This window comes from Nelumbo nucifera, chromosome 3 (genome assembly GCF_055504915.1).
Source record: "Nelumbo nucifera cultivar China Antique chromosome 3, China Antique-T2T, whole genome shotgun sequence".
Taxonomy (NCBI): Eukaryota; Viridiplantae; Streptophyta; class Magnoliopsida; order Proteales; family Nelumbonaceae; genus Nelumbo; species Nelumbo nucifera.
The window spans coordinates 103,474,219-103,490,307 of NC_142651.1; the positions used below are offsets into that span (position 1 = coordinate 103,474,219).

General features: G+C 37.0%; 2 protein-coding genes across 3 annotated transcripts; both read left to right on the forward strand.

Moving 5' to 3' along the window:
* Window positions 1-1,151: 1,151 nt before the first annotated feature.
* Window positions 1,152-3,986, forward strand: LOC104598927 (uncharacterized). Of its 2 annotated transcripts, none has more exons than XM_010261225.3 (2): window positions 1,152-1,768; window positions 3,502-3,986. In XM_010261225.3, the coding sequence occupies exon 2, from the start codon at window positions 3,504-3,506 to the stop codon at window positions 3,846-3,848; it is 345 nt and encodes a 114-aa protein (XP_010259527.1). In that variant the 5' UTR covers window positions 1,152-1,768; window positions 3,502-3,503; the 3' UTR covers window positions 3,849-3,986. The 2 variants fall into 2 exon arrangements, with proteins under 2 accessions (XP_010259527.1, XP_088755686.1); XM_088899560.1 differs by having other exon boundaries at window positions 1,153-1,750.
* Window positions 3,987-11,345: 7,359 nt separating this feature from the next.
* On the forward strand, window positions 11,346-12,758 carry LOC104598926 (dormancy-associated protein homolog 3-like). Its single transcript, XM_010261223.2, has 3 exons — window positions 11,346-11,505; window positions 11,766-11,933; window positions 12,319-12,758. Exons 1-3 carry the CDS (start codon window positions 11,391-11,393, stop codon window positions 12,420-12,422), a joined length of 387 nt encoding a protein of 128 aa, XP_010259525.1. The 5' UTR covers window positions 11,346-11,390; the 3' UTR covers window positions 12,423-12,758.
* Window positions 12,759-16,089: the final 3,331 nt, after the last annotated feature.

Below are 16,089 nucleotides of genomic sequence, written 5' to 3' on the forward strand. Positions count from 1 at the left end.
CCCCGAACGTTCAATTAGATTGTTTTGATCCATCTGAAACACCAAAAAAACCTGAATTTCACGTCGAGAGCCCTTAGATCCATTGTTGAACCTACCCAATACCTATCCGATGGCCCCAATTAGCCCCCACTTACACCTCAACCATTAGATCAGACACAACCACCAAACCCAGGACCTCCCAAAATACCTACCCATGAATTTTTGACTCAAAATTCCTCCATTTACCCTTTCATCAAATAAATATTACACTTCAACATCTCTCATTAGCCTAAACACTCGGAACTCAAATTCCCTTGATCTTGACACATCCAAACTGATCAAACCACACCTTTAAATTCCAGACACATCAAAGCACCTCCCATAAAGTTTCAGCCCTAGATTCCCCAATTTGCCCATCCATAAAACAAAGATTCTATTTTATCATCCCATTTACCCAAATTCCTATGACCTTGGCCCTCCAAAGACATATTAGACCTCATCATCAGATCCCAGACACACCAAATACCCACTTGTGAAATCTCAACCCAAAATACCTCCGTTTACCCTTCAATTGCACCAAGATTCCATTTCAAAGTCCTAAATTGACCAAATTCCAAATCTGCCCTATCCGGGCCTATTTGGCCCAATCTAACCTTACCAATCACCTCAGAGTTTCCATAAATCATACCCTGTGAAATTTCATCCAAAAAGGACTTTGTTTTCCCCTCGATCACACAAATATTTTGTTTCATCCAAAAAGGACTTTGTTTTCCCCTCGATCACACAAATATTTTGTTTCGAGGCCTCTGATTAACCGAATCGAACCCTTTCCAAATCTGCCAAATTCGGGCCCAGTTGGGCCAATCTGATCCCATCAATCAACCCTAAATTCCCAAAAACTCCACCTTGCCAAATTTCAACCAAACATACTCTCATTTACATTTCTATCTAAAAAGATTCTGTTTCGGTCAATCTTGCCAACCCACACACACAAACCCACTCTAACCCATCTCAACCCTCAACTTTTTTGACCTAAAACCACCCATCATTGAACCAGGACCCGGTCGGTCCCCCTGAACCCGGATTGACCTAAGTGGCCAAAATTACAAAATGTCCTAAGTTTCCCAAAAATTACGAAACTGCCATTTAACCTAATACTTAAGCCTGTTCTTTATTCATTCGAAGAGAGAGAGAGAGGAGATAATCGACTGTTCATCCTCTTCCCCCCTTCGAGTGAAAACAGAGGAGCAGCGGCGACTCGGCGGCAAAAGCCTCTCGATCCCGGCGGCGTTTTCTTCTCTTCCCCCTCTCCACTCACTTCTCCTTAGCAGCGACGCCTCACTCCATCATTGATTCTAACTTTAGCGTAACGTCCCTTCTCGGTGAAACCAGAGCCGGACTCGAAGGAAGTCACTGTCCATCATCCCAACCTCCCGAACAGAGCAAGAGAAACGGCGAACAGACACCCCTCCCTTCACTTATTTTTATTTCTTTTCCTTTCTCTCTCTTTCTCCCTCTCTTGTCCGTTCTTTTTTCATTTTCACATCCCATACACCGCTGTGAGTCTTTCGTTCGTCATTCACGTCGGCTGGTGTGTCGTGTTAGCTCCAACGTATATTCTGCTCATCAACTCTGAAAATCTTAAGCTCAGAACTCCATTTTCGTACAATAGATCCCTTCAGACCGACTCCGAATCAAAGAGGTCAGATCCTGAAACGAGACTGCGGTTCCCCTGTTGCATTGTGTAAATCCAGGCCAACACCCAAACCAAGTATGCCCTTCCTTCACTGTATGTTTCTCATTTTTTTTTCTCCCACTTACTATAGAATAACTGGGATTTGAATGATTGTTGAAGACGGCGGTGAAGCTTCGGCCGAGCCGATCTCTGCGTGCCTTTGAATCTAGTCTATTTCTACCGCAGTTGAACTAAATATTTTTGCATAAACAAATAATAAAAATTAGTTAAAAAAATATAAAATAATTTAGTTAGGGGTTTTCTTTTCTTTTGGTGGCTTTTTTTTTATTTTTTCTTCTCCCACTTACATAGAATAACTGGGATTTGAATGATTGTTGAAGACGGCGGTGAAGCTTCGGCCGAGCCGATCTCTGCGTGCCTTTGAATCTAGTCTATTTCTACCGCAGTTGAACTAAATTTTTTTGCATAAACAAATAATAAAAATTAGTTAAAAAAATATAAAATAATTTAGTTAGGGGTTTTCTTTTCTTTTGGTGGCTTTTTTTTTTTTTGGCCTGGCTTTATTGATTATTAATTGCTTGCTTTGAGTTTGCTTGTTTGGGATATCATTTAGGCCTCACCTATTGGACAGACACCCCTCCCCTCTCCCATTCTAGTCTTACCTGGATTGGTTCAGCAGGCCTCGGGTTGTTGGAGTTACTATTAAAAAACTTTATTAATGATGGGGGCGACTCCAAGCCCTTTTTGGATGCTCACAATTGATAACAAAAAACTTTATTAATGATGTGAAGCTTTGTGAAACTTTAATTACAAAGGGGGGAGGTAAATTGTCTTAACCCCCCATCAACAGAATACACCATTGTCTTCTTCCTTTAGCCATCTAATCACCACCTTCGAGTCACCTTTAAAAATTAACCCAAAATATAGATTTCCTATTCACCCCTTGCTTGGCTAACCCATTTGCAAATGAGTTACTTCACCCAGTTGTATTGCATTACAATATCTCTACTCAACCATTTGAATTTTTTATATAACTCTACAAACCACTGTCTTCTTCCTTTGGCTATCTAATCACCACCTTTGAGTCACCTTTAAGGACCAAACATCTGATGTTCAGATCTCTTGCTTTTTGGATTCTTTTCACGGCTGCAAGAATCTCAGCCTTAAGAGAGTCTCCTTCTCCAATTGGGCCTGAAAATATGGCAGTAATAAATCCTCGTTCTTGAACACTCCCCCAATCCCAGAAGGCCTTAGATTCCTTAGGCTATTACCATCAAAATTTAGTTTATGAATCTAGAGGGAGGAGGGGACCAAGAGGGGCTAAGAGTCCTCTTACATAGGGCAGAGGTAGCTATCTCTTTCTAATTTCTTACCAAGTCCGCCACAGAATAACCTGAGAACAACTCCATAGATTTCAGCCCGTGGGCATGCAATTCTTTGATGATGTTTAAGTCAGCAGACATTTGATCCAGGAAAGACAATAAATATTTTGAGGTTATATTAACTATGAAGAAAGGGGAGAGAAAAATCTATCAGAAAAAAGAAAGAAAGAAAGAAAGGGGAGAGAAAAGGAGACCCGAAGGAAATCGCTCACTATTGTAAATGATGCTCTTTGTAAGTTGTAAAAAAAAAGAAAAGAAAAGAAATACAATCCTTAGGTAACTAGTTTTTTGAGTCACGTTGGTGTCATTCCAAGCTTAATGAGGTCATTTAGATATGCATTGTTATTCCAAGACAGTTTACCTTAGCATTCCTATTGTAGATTTTTCTGCTTTTTTTAATGTTCTTGGTTGCTTTTTCTTGGGTATGCTTGATTTTGAAAGCAGAGATGGTTATCCCTCCACCAGTCAAACCGCCTAGAATAACAAAATTTATTAAGCCATATGTGCTGAGGATGCACTTCACAAACAAGTACGTCAGCGCGCAAGTCATCCACTCGCCAACAGCAACAGTAGCCACCTCTGCAAGCTCACAAGAGAAGGCATTAAGATTAAGCATGGAGAATACTCGAGATGTTGCTGCTGCATCAAAGATTGGGAAGATTCTAGGGGAGCGCTTGTTGCTCAAGGACATTCCAGCTGTATCTGTTATTTTGAAGAGAGAGCAGAAGTATCACGGCAAGATAAAGGCTGTTATCGACTCTTTGAGGGAAACAGGTGTGAAATTTATTTAATACAGAACAAATCTCCTATGATTGCTTACATAAAATGCTGTTGCAATAGAGGACCTTCTTCCAGCATGGAGGTTTATGTTCTGGTTGTTCTTTGGACTTCAGATAAAAAAGAATAATAATTTCTTTTATTTTGGGCCATGAGAGATTAAGGCATTGGACACAGGCCGGCCCGCTAATTTTTGAGCTTGATATGGGCCCATTCCCAGGCCGAGTCTTGATATTTGCAGGCTGGGCTGCAGCGGGCCTGGTGGCCAGGCTTCTTTGGCAGATTAGAAATGATAACCCCTGCAATACTCATTAAGGGGAAATGGGAATGCTAACATTTCCTGCATATGTCGTCCTAGAGATAAAGTGAGGACATCCTTAATTTTGTTTCCTAGCGTTTTTTCATGTGCCTTAGGGCTGCAAACGGATGGAATCTAATTGGTTATAGTTAGATCCAAAATTGATTTATTTATATTTATATTTGAATTGAATCTTATCTATTGGCAAGGTTCAAAAAATCGTTACTATCGGCCTATATTGTCTGATACTTGTCGAATCCGGAGCACCCCGATATGCTCCTACAGAGGGTGTATCGGGGTTCTGACCAGTTCAGAGGGTGGAGGAGCCTTAAATCGCCCTCCTGAACTGGTTCTGAAAAAAATAAAAAAATAAAAAAAAACAGGACCAATATGCCCTTACTGGCGTATCGGGCATATGGATTCAAATCAAATTCGGGTTGCAAATAGATATATAAATTAAATTTATCAAAATTGCATGTTGTAGTGTTAAATGATTTAGATATAACTTTGATATTGTATTTCATGAACAAAATGAGTGAAAAATTACTTGCATGTAGGGATGTCAATGAGTCAAGTTAAATGGTAAACCCGGCTTGATAGTGTTGGGTTAGGGTCAAGTATATTTGGTTTAGGGTTGGGTTAAGGTTTTGATTCTTTAACCTGAGTTGGGTTTGGATTTTGGTTGACTTGTCCTGACAGGTCATGATAATCTGCATATATACAACGTATTCAAACTTTAAGATTTATTTACATATTGATTTTGGTTTTCTTTTTTTAAAATAGGAAAGAAAAGTGACATCTTAAAATCTATAAAACAATTTCCTAATTTAAATTAATGTTTTTTGTCTTCAAAACGTGCTTAAAACATGCAATTGAAATATTATGTATCTGGTCGGGTTGGAATTGGGTTAGACCTTCTACGGTCGGGTCAAGTTTGTGAAACCTGTATTTTTAAAGTCGAGTTGGTTTGGGTTTGGGTTGGGGCAATGGAAAGCCAGGTTAGGGTTGAGGCAAAGTCGGGCCAAACCCGACCCATTGAGTTGTATGAAACTTGAATATATGACAATTCAGTGAAAATAATGTGCTGAAACCAATACTAACAGATACAATGATAAATTATAAATTTTAAGCTTATAAGAGGATGTTTATTTAAATTGAATCAAATCGGATTAGGGGCGGATTCATGATCAATCCAATTATAAGTCTATCAAATTTAGACTACTTTTAATGTGATCAAATTTGATTTTGGACAATTGGATTCCATTTGCAACTTAATGGGTCATTCCATGTCAATTGATTTAGCATAAACTCTAAGTCCTGTTTGCTTTTGGGTAAGTTATTTGGGCAATTTTTTTTTTAGGAAAGACTTACCTGGATAAGTGTATTTACCCATGTTCTTTTATTTCCCAGGTAAATACGACAATGGTCATTTCATCCATAATACTTCAGTATTGAAAGGGCCATTTTTGTTCCATTCAAGTGTTAGTGATTTTCTCTCTAGGTGTAAAAGTTATTTATCCACCTAATCCCTGATCCCCACATAAGTTTGAAAAAAGAGCATGGGTTTTATTGGTTATTGACCAATTTTCTCCCCTCTCAAAATCCAGAAAAAGAAAAAGAACACCCCCCAAGGATTGAGGTGAGGGTCTTTGCTCTTCACTTCCTATCCTTGCCCCCGTTGATGGGCTATCCCTATTCCCTGTCTCTACCAAGGCAGCTTCCATCCCATTCCCACCAGGTTGGGGAGACTGGGTACTTATTGGGGGAGTCCGGCTTCGGTCAAGGTAAAGCCCGTTCCAATAACCTTTTGGAGTCTTACATTGGAAATATCTCTTTCAACCTGGGCCCATTCAAATTTTGACAGCAACCCAATCCGAACTCGCCTAAGTGCACCCCAAATTTACTAGAATTTTATTTGGTGCCCATCCAACCGGCCTGGCCCATTGCATACCCAAGTGAATTCCAGCCTAAACAATAAATTAATCATAACTAAGCTCGCAAGCTCGTAAGCCAATCCAAGACATGAAAGCATTAAGAATTAATTTCTTGTCCATTATCACCTAAACTCTTCAGCTGCCCTGTCTTGAACAAGAGTTTATTCTTTTTTCAATAGATAGTGTGACACACAAACCAACTCCCAAATAATAAATGTTATTATTAGTTATGTATCATATAACCAAGTTGATTATTCTAATAGATTGTTTTGGTTATTAGAGATCACTACTTTATAACCACTGCTCCACTTGCCAAATTAAGTGTTAGACAAGTCAATTGTGACGAAATTCACAGTAGTGGAAATCAAAGCTCAAATTTTATAGTTGGCTGTATGATTCTAGCTGATTCTCTCCGATGGGAATCTTACATCATAGTCAGTCAGGATTATTGTTTAATTATTCTTTATAATTGCAACAACCAAAAGAAAAAAAAAAAAGGAGAATGCACTTGTAGGGTTGGTCAATTTCTAGCTGATACTGAATAATTAAATTTTATTCTGGCACTTTGTCAGTGGAAACTAATTTATTCCAGCTCCCCAACTCAAAATCTTATCTGCACAATTGAATATAATTTTTTCTCAATGGGGTATGAATATGATAGGTAGAAAATCGACAAGAGCGCTTTGATTTAATTACTTTATTTTGGTGATTTGTATGTTATGAATGGATGGACATGGAATTTGACGTCCAGAAAATGCAATTTTCCATTGATGGCAACTACCGAGGAAATTGTCATTTGGATGCAGATTTGGCTGCTTTTTATCTCATCAAATCCTAATCCTTGATCCTTTTCAAGACGTCTATTTTCTGTATTATTGTAGAATTGCCTAGAAAATGTTCATATGCATTCTTCTTTAATGTGGAAAACGGATATTAGATGTAGGGGACTATTGAACTCAAGGTTTTTAAAATCGAATCGGTCAGGGGTCTGGTTCCCAGTTGATGACCTGACCAATTTCTGTTTTTTCCGGTCTGACTGTACAGTCATGTCTGGTTTTGAAAACCATGATTAAAATATTTCTCTACCTAACTCTAACCATGATTATTAGAAGAATTCGAATCCTCTAAATCATTATCTAGAATATTTTTTTTCCCCGTGAGATAGTCATCTGATTGAGATGATTCTTTCTTTTTTCTTTTTTTTTTCATTTTAGATAAGTTTTCGAGATCAACTTGATATAAAGTTAGGTTTTTGGCTGATGTTTTACACTTATAATTGTATTTATTCTTGGACACTATATTCAACATGTATTGGTTTATGTATATAGGATGTATGTTTACGTGAGAGTGGAGAATGGTTATTTATCACAAACAAACACAGCCTAAGGGAACAACTATGAGCCCCACACCTAGGAATGGTCATTTATGACCCGGCCCAGCATGTCCGGCTTGTAAATTTTTGTGCCCAGGCAGCCATAATTCTATCAAGTCCAGCCCATCTCAGATTGTATCACAATGTTGGTCAGTCTTGGTCGGCCCAACCACAACCCGAAAATTGTATGTATGTATAATATATATAGTATTATATCTTATATATTTGATATAATATCTTATGTATATGTATAGTATTTACATATATGGTATAATATAATATTGTATTATATATATATATATATATTAATGTTTTTCAAACCGGATTAGATCGGAAAACTGGGAATCAGTCACTGACCGGTTTGGGCAAAAACCGTTGATTTAGTCAACTAACTGCTGGCTCGGACAGTTAAATCATTTGAACCTTTGATACAAACAACGGTTTTGGCATTTTTTAACTTTTTTTTTTGTCAGAACGAACTATCTATTTAATTTGAACGGTCAGACCATTCAACCCTAAAACTGGACTCGTAAATAATTTGTTGTCTAATTCGATTTTAAAAACTTTGATATATATAGTAAATTTATATATACACAATAAGTTTTTTATTTTTTTAATTATAATTACAAAGTTAAATTAAAATCAACTTTAATTTTTAATTCATACGAGCCAACCCAATGTCTCTCGCAGCTCCACCCATAATCAATCCTACTACACCCCGTGATTTTTAAGCTACCCACATGTGATATTAGCTCCCATGAATTGAGAGGCTGAGGTTTTAGAGGTCACATCGTAGTAGAAAGGCTGAGGTTTTTCATTTAAAGTGGTCACATCGTAGTAAAACCCTAGTTTGCATTTATGCATGTATTTAATAAATTTATTAAGTAGAGTTGAAACAGGAATCCGACTTGATCTCTTATTAGGGCCGAGAACCTGGAGTGAAGATTGGGTTGAATTACGGTCAGGATTGAGGTTTTGAGATATTGGATTGGGGTACAGACGTACAGTTGATCTCATCCGAGCCAATCTAACCGTAGCCCAACCCAACTCAAATTGCACCTTCACTTTTTAAGTCTCAAGTACATCTCCACCATCAGTACAGTAACCCCCATTTGAGAGTGCTTATTAGATAAATAAGTGCTTTTACTAATAAGCGCTTACAAGTGTTTGGTGAAAGTGGGCTTCTTTCAAATGGGGGTAATATAGATATTTTTGAAAATTATATGACAGGGCAAGATGAATTCGGTTTCAGGCAGTGCAAGCCTGTGCTTATATCGTTGGAACAGTTTCTTGCAACCTTGTATTGAAAATATCTCTCCATAAAATAAAGCATATAAGTATGAAGATATTTTCAATGCAAGGATATAAAGGCTGTTCGAAGGAGCATTTGCAATGATCGAAGCCGAACTTGGACAAGATGGGCTAGAAAAAACAATAAGACTTATTTTCTGTATAATCATTCATTAGGGCTTATTTCCCAAACACATATAATTGTTTATTGGTGTAGTACCGGCTTATAATAAGTTATTTTTTCACTGAGTGCTTAAAAATAAGCAGTCCAAACAGGGGCTATGTAACTATTTACAAGTAAACAAGCTATGAAAGTAGTGTTCTGACGTGGGTTGTATTGGCCCATGTAAGTCTCATGTACTAGCGTGTTTGCTCTTGATTGGTTATGTAGCGCATTAGTCATTATACACGTCTGTGTTCACAGCAGATCCCAATGCACAAGAGATGTTATTCTAGCCAAGTAGCCAGTGGACCAGAGAATCCCTTATCTGATACGAGGGTGACGTGGAATGAGTTGACAAAAGTTACACCTTCGAATCATGGCGACAACTGGACCATTTGTAATTAAATTAATTGGTTAACAAATAAACAGATTTAGAAGAAAAAAAAAATAAATATGCATTTACATTTAGCTAAGTGGACAGATCACCTGATATAAAGGGCAAAGTTGGTCTTTCACTTGTTCAGTTGCAGTTATCAAGAGACGAGCCACCACCCTCAAGTCACAATCTCTCGTGCCAGTGGCTGACCAGCCCCTCCACCTACGTTGTGGTGGTGCACATTGTCAAGGTTGGAAGTTGAAAATTGAAATTGACTTGTGACATTGCCTTAATTTCTTGATAGAAAAATAAGAGAGAGACAGAGCTCTTAAGAAGTTTTGTGAAATCTGTTAAGAATTTACCTCAACTTGCTACTTCTATCAAACCAAAAAGAAGCATTAGATTTATAACCCTCGGGCTTTGTTTATTTGTTGATATTTTGTAAAAGATAAATTGGTCAATCGAATAATTGACAAACTTTTTTCATATTCTCATATTGCTATAATGAGTCCCATGGAAATATCGGTAATTTAAATAATCAATACTCTCCTAGAGGATGAATAAGCTGTCGATAACATTAGTGCTCTTCCACCTCCATCTTTATCTGAACATAAGTGGAAGTGCAACCAAACCCTGGCATCGATAGTTATTTGGGCAAATTTTGCCCGGGTAAACATGTTACCCTAATTAATACTAATAGATAAAGGAGACCTTAAAGCTAAGTTTGAGTGTGCTTAAAAATAAGTGTCTATTTGAATAATCACTTATTTTGAGTTGAGACCACACCAATAAGTCCAAATAAATGCTTATTCTTGAAAAAAACACTTATATGAAAAACTCATATTTTGAGTTTATTTTTAAGTACTTACTTTCTTTTTGACCTGATTTAGCCATCACGTCATTTTGAAAATACCCTTGTTTGGAATAACTGCTTTTAGAATAAACACTTATTCAATAAGCACTCCCAAACTCTACCTTTATTATTGCAAAGTATAGGACATGGATGTTGGGTAGTAGAAGACCTCAAAACCCGGAAAAAGAAAATGACTTAAACAAACAACCAATGCTACCACCCTCTTGGCCTCTTCCCAAGTTGTTTTTCGGTGAAAAAGACAAAAGTGGCAACCTACCTCCCCCGGATCCGAGCTTGGGCTTGGGCTTGGGCTCGGGCTCCATCTCATCCCAATGGTGGATCATAAAAACTTCTGTGGACTTGAGATACTCCCCCTTTCTTGGTGCAAGGTTTGCTTGTTGTATAGTGTATACGGCATCTTATATGCAATTCTATTCCGACACTAGTCATAGATTTGCAATGATGAATGCACACATGAAGGCCAGATGTCGAAGTTTGATTGCATACAAAAATTAACAAAACACTGTATATAGCGAGCTCTGTCGTTTGTGCAGTGCGGACAGCAGACTCCTCCAAATCAGTCACTTTCCTAGGCATCATCAAACAAACCCAGCTCGGCAGCTCCAGCTTGCCTCTTTCGATACCATATTGCTTCTGCATTTACGAGGCACACCCTCCAAAGCTCCCTTTGTTCTTCTTCCATCTGCAGATTCTACACATTTTTTCTTGCCACGTGGAAAGCTTGTTTTGCTTTCATTGACAAGTGTCCACTTCAACACATGGCCCAAAAGCTTTGGAATTACGATTCCTGCTGGGCTGCTCATTCAGTACGCCAATATCTCGGACTCGGATGTTAAAATGACCATTATGGGCCTAGATCTTGAGAATCTTGCCGTTGCCGGGGTTGGATTTGTAATTTACGAAAGATTTTAGGAGCATTTATATCTCATTTGGATAGGAAAGAAGGGCACTTTCGTACTCCACCTTTCAGGAGGAAGGGATGCTTCACGTGACGACAGGTTTTATGTTCCTACTATAATACGCCACGTGGTATTCTTACCTCAAAGTGCCTTGTCACGTCGATCTTATCTTAATTCCTAAAACGTAATTTTCACATCTCTAGCCTCATCATCAACTACTCATATTCTCATCGACGGTCCAAACTCCTCTCATCCCCCAAGATCTGCTCGACGTTTAACGCCCAGCTCATCTTTAAATATCGGTGGCTTCTGTGTTGTCCAAAGTCTCGGAGTTTCGCTGGAGTGTCACCATGGGGCTTTTGGACAAGCTTTGGGATGACACCCTCGCCGGTCCGCTGCCGGATAACGGCCTTGGGAAGCTTCGGAAACCTTCTGCCTTCAGCTTCCGGTCTAACTCCGGCAAGGGTATGCCTGTGTTGTGCCCCTGCAACTCGATAAAAAAGATTTTTTTTTTTTTTTTACTTAATCCGTCAACTCTGTAAAAGTCACTAGAAATCGAGGCCACTCGGGTTAATTTCTCAAAAGAAATTTAAATTTCATTTAAATTACACAGAGGTCTTTTTTTTGTTATAGTGTCTACTGTTCAGATCTCATGGATTTGGGCACGTTAACCAAGATTTCATGTATATCTCCTTCGATCTTTAACTCTTTGGTTTTGGCGGCAGACTCGGATGTGGGAAGAGGGAGATCTTATGGTGATGATTCAACTGATGAGGCAATTAGGGTTACGCGCAGCATCATGATTATAAAACCTCCTGGAAACCTAACAGTCGACAACGGATCGCCGCCGGTTTCACCAGCTGGATCTACTCCTCCGGTGTCTCCATTTTCCGGTAAGCTCACAGTGCCCCCCCCCCCCCCTCCCCTCAGCCTAAACACCGATAACACCCCTGATAGGAAAGTTGGAGCATCAAGAATCTAGAAAGATCTAAGACATAATGTCGTGGGCATTTTCATCATAACACCCCTAACAGAAAAATCCCTGTCAACAGTCAACGTCATTCATGGTGTGCATGGATAGGGCTAACCGGCTAAGGTGCCGGTTAGCCAATTGTAGTGGAATTCCACGTCCTCCTTTGTCGAGTTGTGTCTGACGTTTCGACTGACTGTGAATATGTGTTTTACCGGTGAACTCTTATGTTGGCTAGCAGCGCATTTTAGTGCGAGTGAGAATGAAACAAGGATGATGAGCTGATCGATGTGTGATGTGATGAACAGGTAGCAGAGGCTCAAATCGGTTTCGACGAAGGTCTATGTCGGATGCGTACGAAAGAAGGAAAGAAAGCGGAACCAGGATCCTTGCTGGTCCTTATGATGCGTGAGACGCGATGTGCTAATGTAGACGACAAAGTACGTAGTATGGGACGACGACTGAACAATCAAAGAACCATGACGGAATAGCCGTTAATTGTTTTGTAATCGTGCTTGTGTATGTCTGGGCAATCCCGTCGGTCCTGTATATAGTAGTAATTGCATCGTGTCTTGTCATGTCGGTCAGTGTATGCTTTTTGTTTGTTTCTCTGGTGCTGTACACAGGAACTAGAAATTTAGAAGAAGAAGAAGAAGAAGGGGAAGTACCGGGAGATAGCTAGAGGTTGTTTGTTTGTAGGTTTTTATTAAGGTTCAATGAACAAGATGGCAGTTTTCTGGTTTTAGTACTCTTTTATTGTGCTCAGTGGTTGCCTTATTAAAATGGGTTTCTGGGTTTCATTTCATTTTGGCTGGGTTGTATAGAGATGGTAAGGATAGCCGCAGCCTGCAGCGGTGCAGCTGTGGGAGGAGGCTTATGGAGAATTGTCTGCTAAAGGTCGAACAAAATGAGATAAGCTGAGAGAGAAAACTATAGACAGAGGAGTGAGAATGTGGTAGATCATGATTTCATGAATGAATTATGAGTCGTACCTATTTTTTGTGGGCCAAAGATACGGTAAAAGTGCGATGATAACAAATCGATCGAGTGGGCGATGGCTGGTGGGTACTGTTTCTGGGAGTTTAAATCAGCTCCCACAACATCCCTGCCGTGTATTGGGAATATCTTCTAATGATGTCTAAATTCGTATATTTTAGAAATTCACTAGATTAAGTTTAAAGTATAGGATATTAATTTACAATTTTTTCAAAAAGAAATTATATAAATGCATACCGTTGATTTTGAAAAAAAATGGATTTGTTTTAGAGAAAATCTATGGGAAAGATCTGATATGGAAACAACAACACCTGATTCACTACCACGTTAACGATTCCAGCTTATTAAATATTAATCAATTGTTTTTTTGGATATTATGTCTTTTCTATATTATAGTCGAACCCTTTGTTTTAATATGTTTGGCCGGATTGGACCAGTGGTCTATAGGGGTGTTCTATCGGACTTTGTATAGGATTCATATATCCTTATTTCAGGTCTTTAGATCCTCCCATCCAATCCAAAAGGATCCGATTTTATATGTATTATTTATAAATATGTTGTTTATATTACATTTTTATAATTTTTTATATTATTTATTTTTATAAAAAAACATGTATATATATATGATAAAATTAGTTAAAAATACTTATGTTTCATGTGTTTTCTTTATTTAAATTGTTATATTTTTTAATAATTTATTATTATTTTTAAATAAAATTGGGTTAGATCAGATTCAAACATCTAGCATTTTGATTGAATTCAAATTCGAATCAATATTTATAAATTGAATCTTCGGATCAAATGATTTGAATATGATCGATCCGTTTGCATCCCTAGTGGTTCATCATGGTCCTTCCAGGTTGTGGGAGCTTTAGACTGCAACATGCGCCATGTGTCACCAACCTAAAGCACCTCATGAAAGTTAGGGGGTGTCATACAATATGGATGTTTTTTTGTTTTTATTTGTTTTTGGAATCGCCACATCAACAAAAGATAAAAATATGTTATTGAAGTCCATTTTTGTTTTTGAAGTTAAAAAGAAGTTAATTTTGTTTTGGGAAATTATATATGTTTTTAGAACCAACAAAATATTAGTTTTTAAAACAAAAACAAATTTTCTAATATGGAAATTATACGATTTGTAGAACATGATGTTGAAAAATCATATGAAAACATATTTTTGGTTTCAGTTTTGAAAACAAGAATGCATGTACACAACAAAGAATATGTCTCTTATATTTTGTTTTAAGAAACAAACTATTTTTAAACAAGATATCATTTTGATTTTTTTTTTTTTTTGTAATTTGGAACTAGCAACAAGAAAAACAATTCACATTGTAAAGCATCCCCCTTAAACGATTGCTTGATCTCACTTTGTTGACCCAAAGGCGAATTTGATAGAAAGGATTAGAGCGGGACGCAGGAGGAACTGATACCATGTGAATGGAGTACGTCGAACCTGATGATAGACAGCCCATTTGAGAAGTGGGATATGCTCCTCACAAATGGGTGCCTCACAGGCACATCCACCATGCATTGGGAACATCTCCCATGAATAATAATTAACAAATAAGGGAGATGTTCCCAATGGATGATAGGATGTGCGTGTGAGGAGCAGATCCGGTCTCCAGGGAAGAGTGATGGTAAAATGTTTTGGTTGTTTGGTTATTGTTGTTTTTTCAGAAAGACACAGCTTGTTTATTATTTTTAAGGGGAGATTTTGAATAAAAGAAAGAGCTCAATACTATGTATTCATTAAAATTGACTGCACGTTAAAGTGTATTTTTTTATTTAATTAAATATATTTTTAACATTTTACAAGATGTGAATCAAAATCATTGATTCATGAGTTTGCTGCACGGTGTAGTGGATGCATTGTAGATTTTGCTTAAAAGAAAAGAAAAAGTTGTGTTTATTTAAACGAATTCTTATATGGTAGTGGATTAAAGAGGAAGGGAAAAAGGAATTTGGATTGAATCCTCACAAAACAGTTCTCACACCGTTTTTACAGCCTTTTTGCGTCCGTATATTGAAAATATCTCCATACTCGTATTTGTTTATTCATGAACAGCTGCAAGCTAGGGACTGTGAGGGTAATGTGAGAACGATTTTTGAGAACTGAATCCAAATTTGCAAAAAAATGGGGAAGAGAAGAAGCAAAATTTGGGGGGATTAAGGGTTACTTTATTAATTAATTTAGAGTCACGTTGGACCCAGTTGATTGCTTTGGATGGATTGTGTATCGTTGGTGGGGAACAACACTAGCCTTTGGCTCCTTTTGTAGTGGAATAAAAGCTCCTTTATAACGTGGTTTTGGCACTTTATAATGGAATAAAAGCTCCTTTCATTCATCGGTTGATAAGCCATTACACATTTATATGATAAGTTTTATCCAAATATTTATAACGTGGTTTTGACACTTTGCTATAGTTAATAGTATTAAGTATATGCGTTGCATGTAATTTTTTTTTTTATATTAATTATTTGAATTTTAGTGATATCATAGTTAAGATAAAAATCGAAAATTAACAAAAGTAACAATCTTATTAAAAATAAACGTAAACGCTTATAGCAAATGTGCATGCACATTGCACATGTAAATTTTAAATTACATGAACAATTATTATTATTATTATTATTATTATTATTATTATTATTGTTGTTGTTGTTGTTGTTGTTGTTGTTATTATTATTATTATTAAATTTTGTATTTCATTTCTGTCATAAATAAAAATATTTTTTTAACAATTATTTTTATTTAATATGATGAATATATAACATTAGAAATGTTTCCAAATGTTTTCGACAAATTTATGTACTTTTTCATTTTATTATGTTCTATCTTTTTCTAAATTTTTCTTATTCAATTGTTACATCATGAGTTTCTTTGAAAAGTTGGATTATTGACCCACCATCTAGATAAGAAAATAGCTTTACTTTCGGAATATTTTTAAATTATATAGTTTATCTATATTTTATAAATAATTTTTACTTATTACACTTGATTTTTGTTTGACATAATTAATATATATTTTTTATATATTCTTTTGATTACTTGTACTCTTTTATTTTTTTAAAGATTT

Bases quoted from the DNA above. Each gene is read 5' to 3' on its own strand.
- LOC104598926 (XM_010261223.2), top strand. From the start codon at position 11,391: ATGGGGCTTTTGGACAAGCTTTGGGATGACACCCTCGCCGGTCCGCTG. The intron at 11,506-11,765 runs GTATGCCTGTGT...TTTTGGCGGCAG, and splicing joins CCGGTCTAACTCCGGCAAGG to ACTCGGATGTGGGAAGAGGG. The intron at 11,934-12,318 runs GTAAGCTCACAG...TGTGATGAACAG, and splicing joins TCCGGTGTCTCCATTTTCCG to GTAGCAGAGGCTCAAATCGG.
- LOC104598927 (XM_010261225.3), top strand. From the start codon at position 3,504: ATGGTTATCCCTCCACCAGTCAAACCGCCTAGAATAACAAAATTTATT.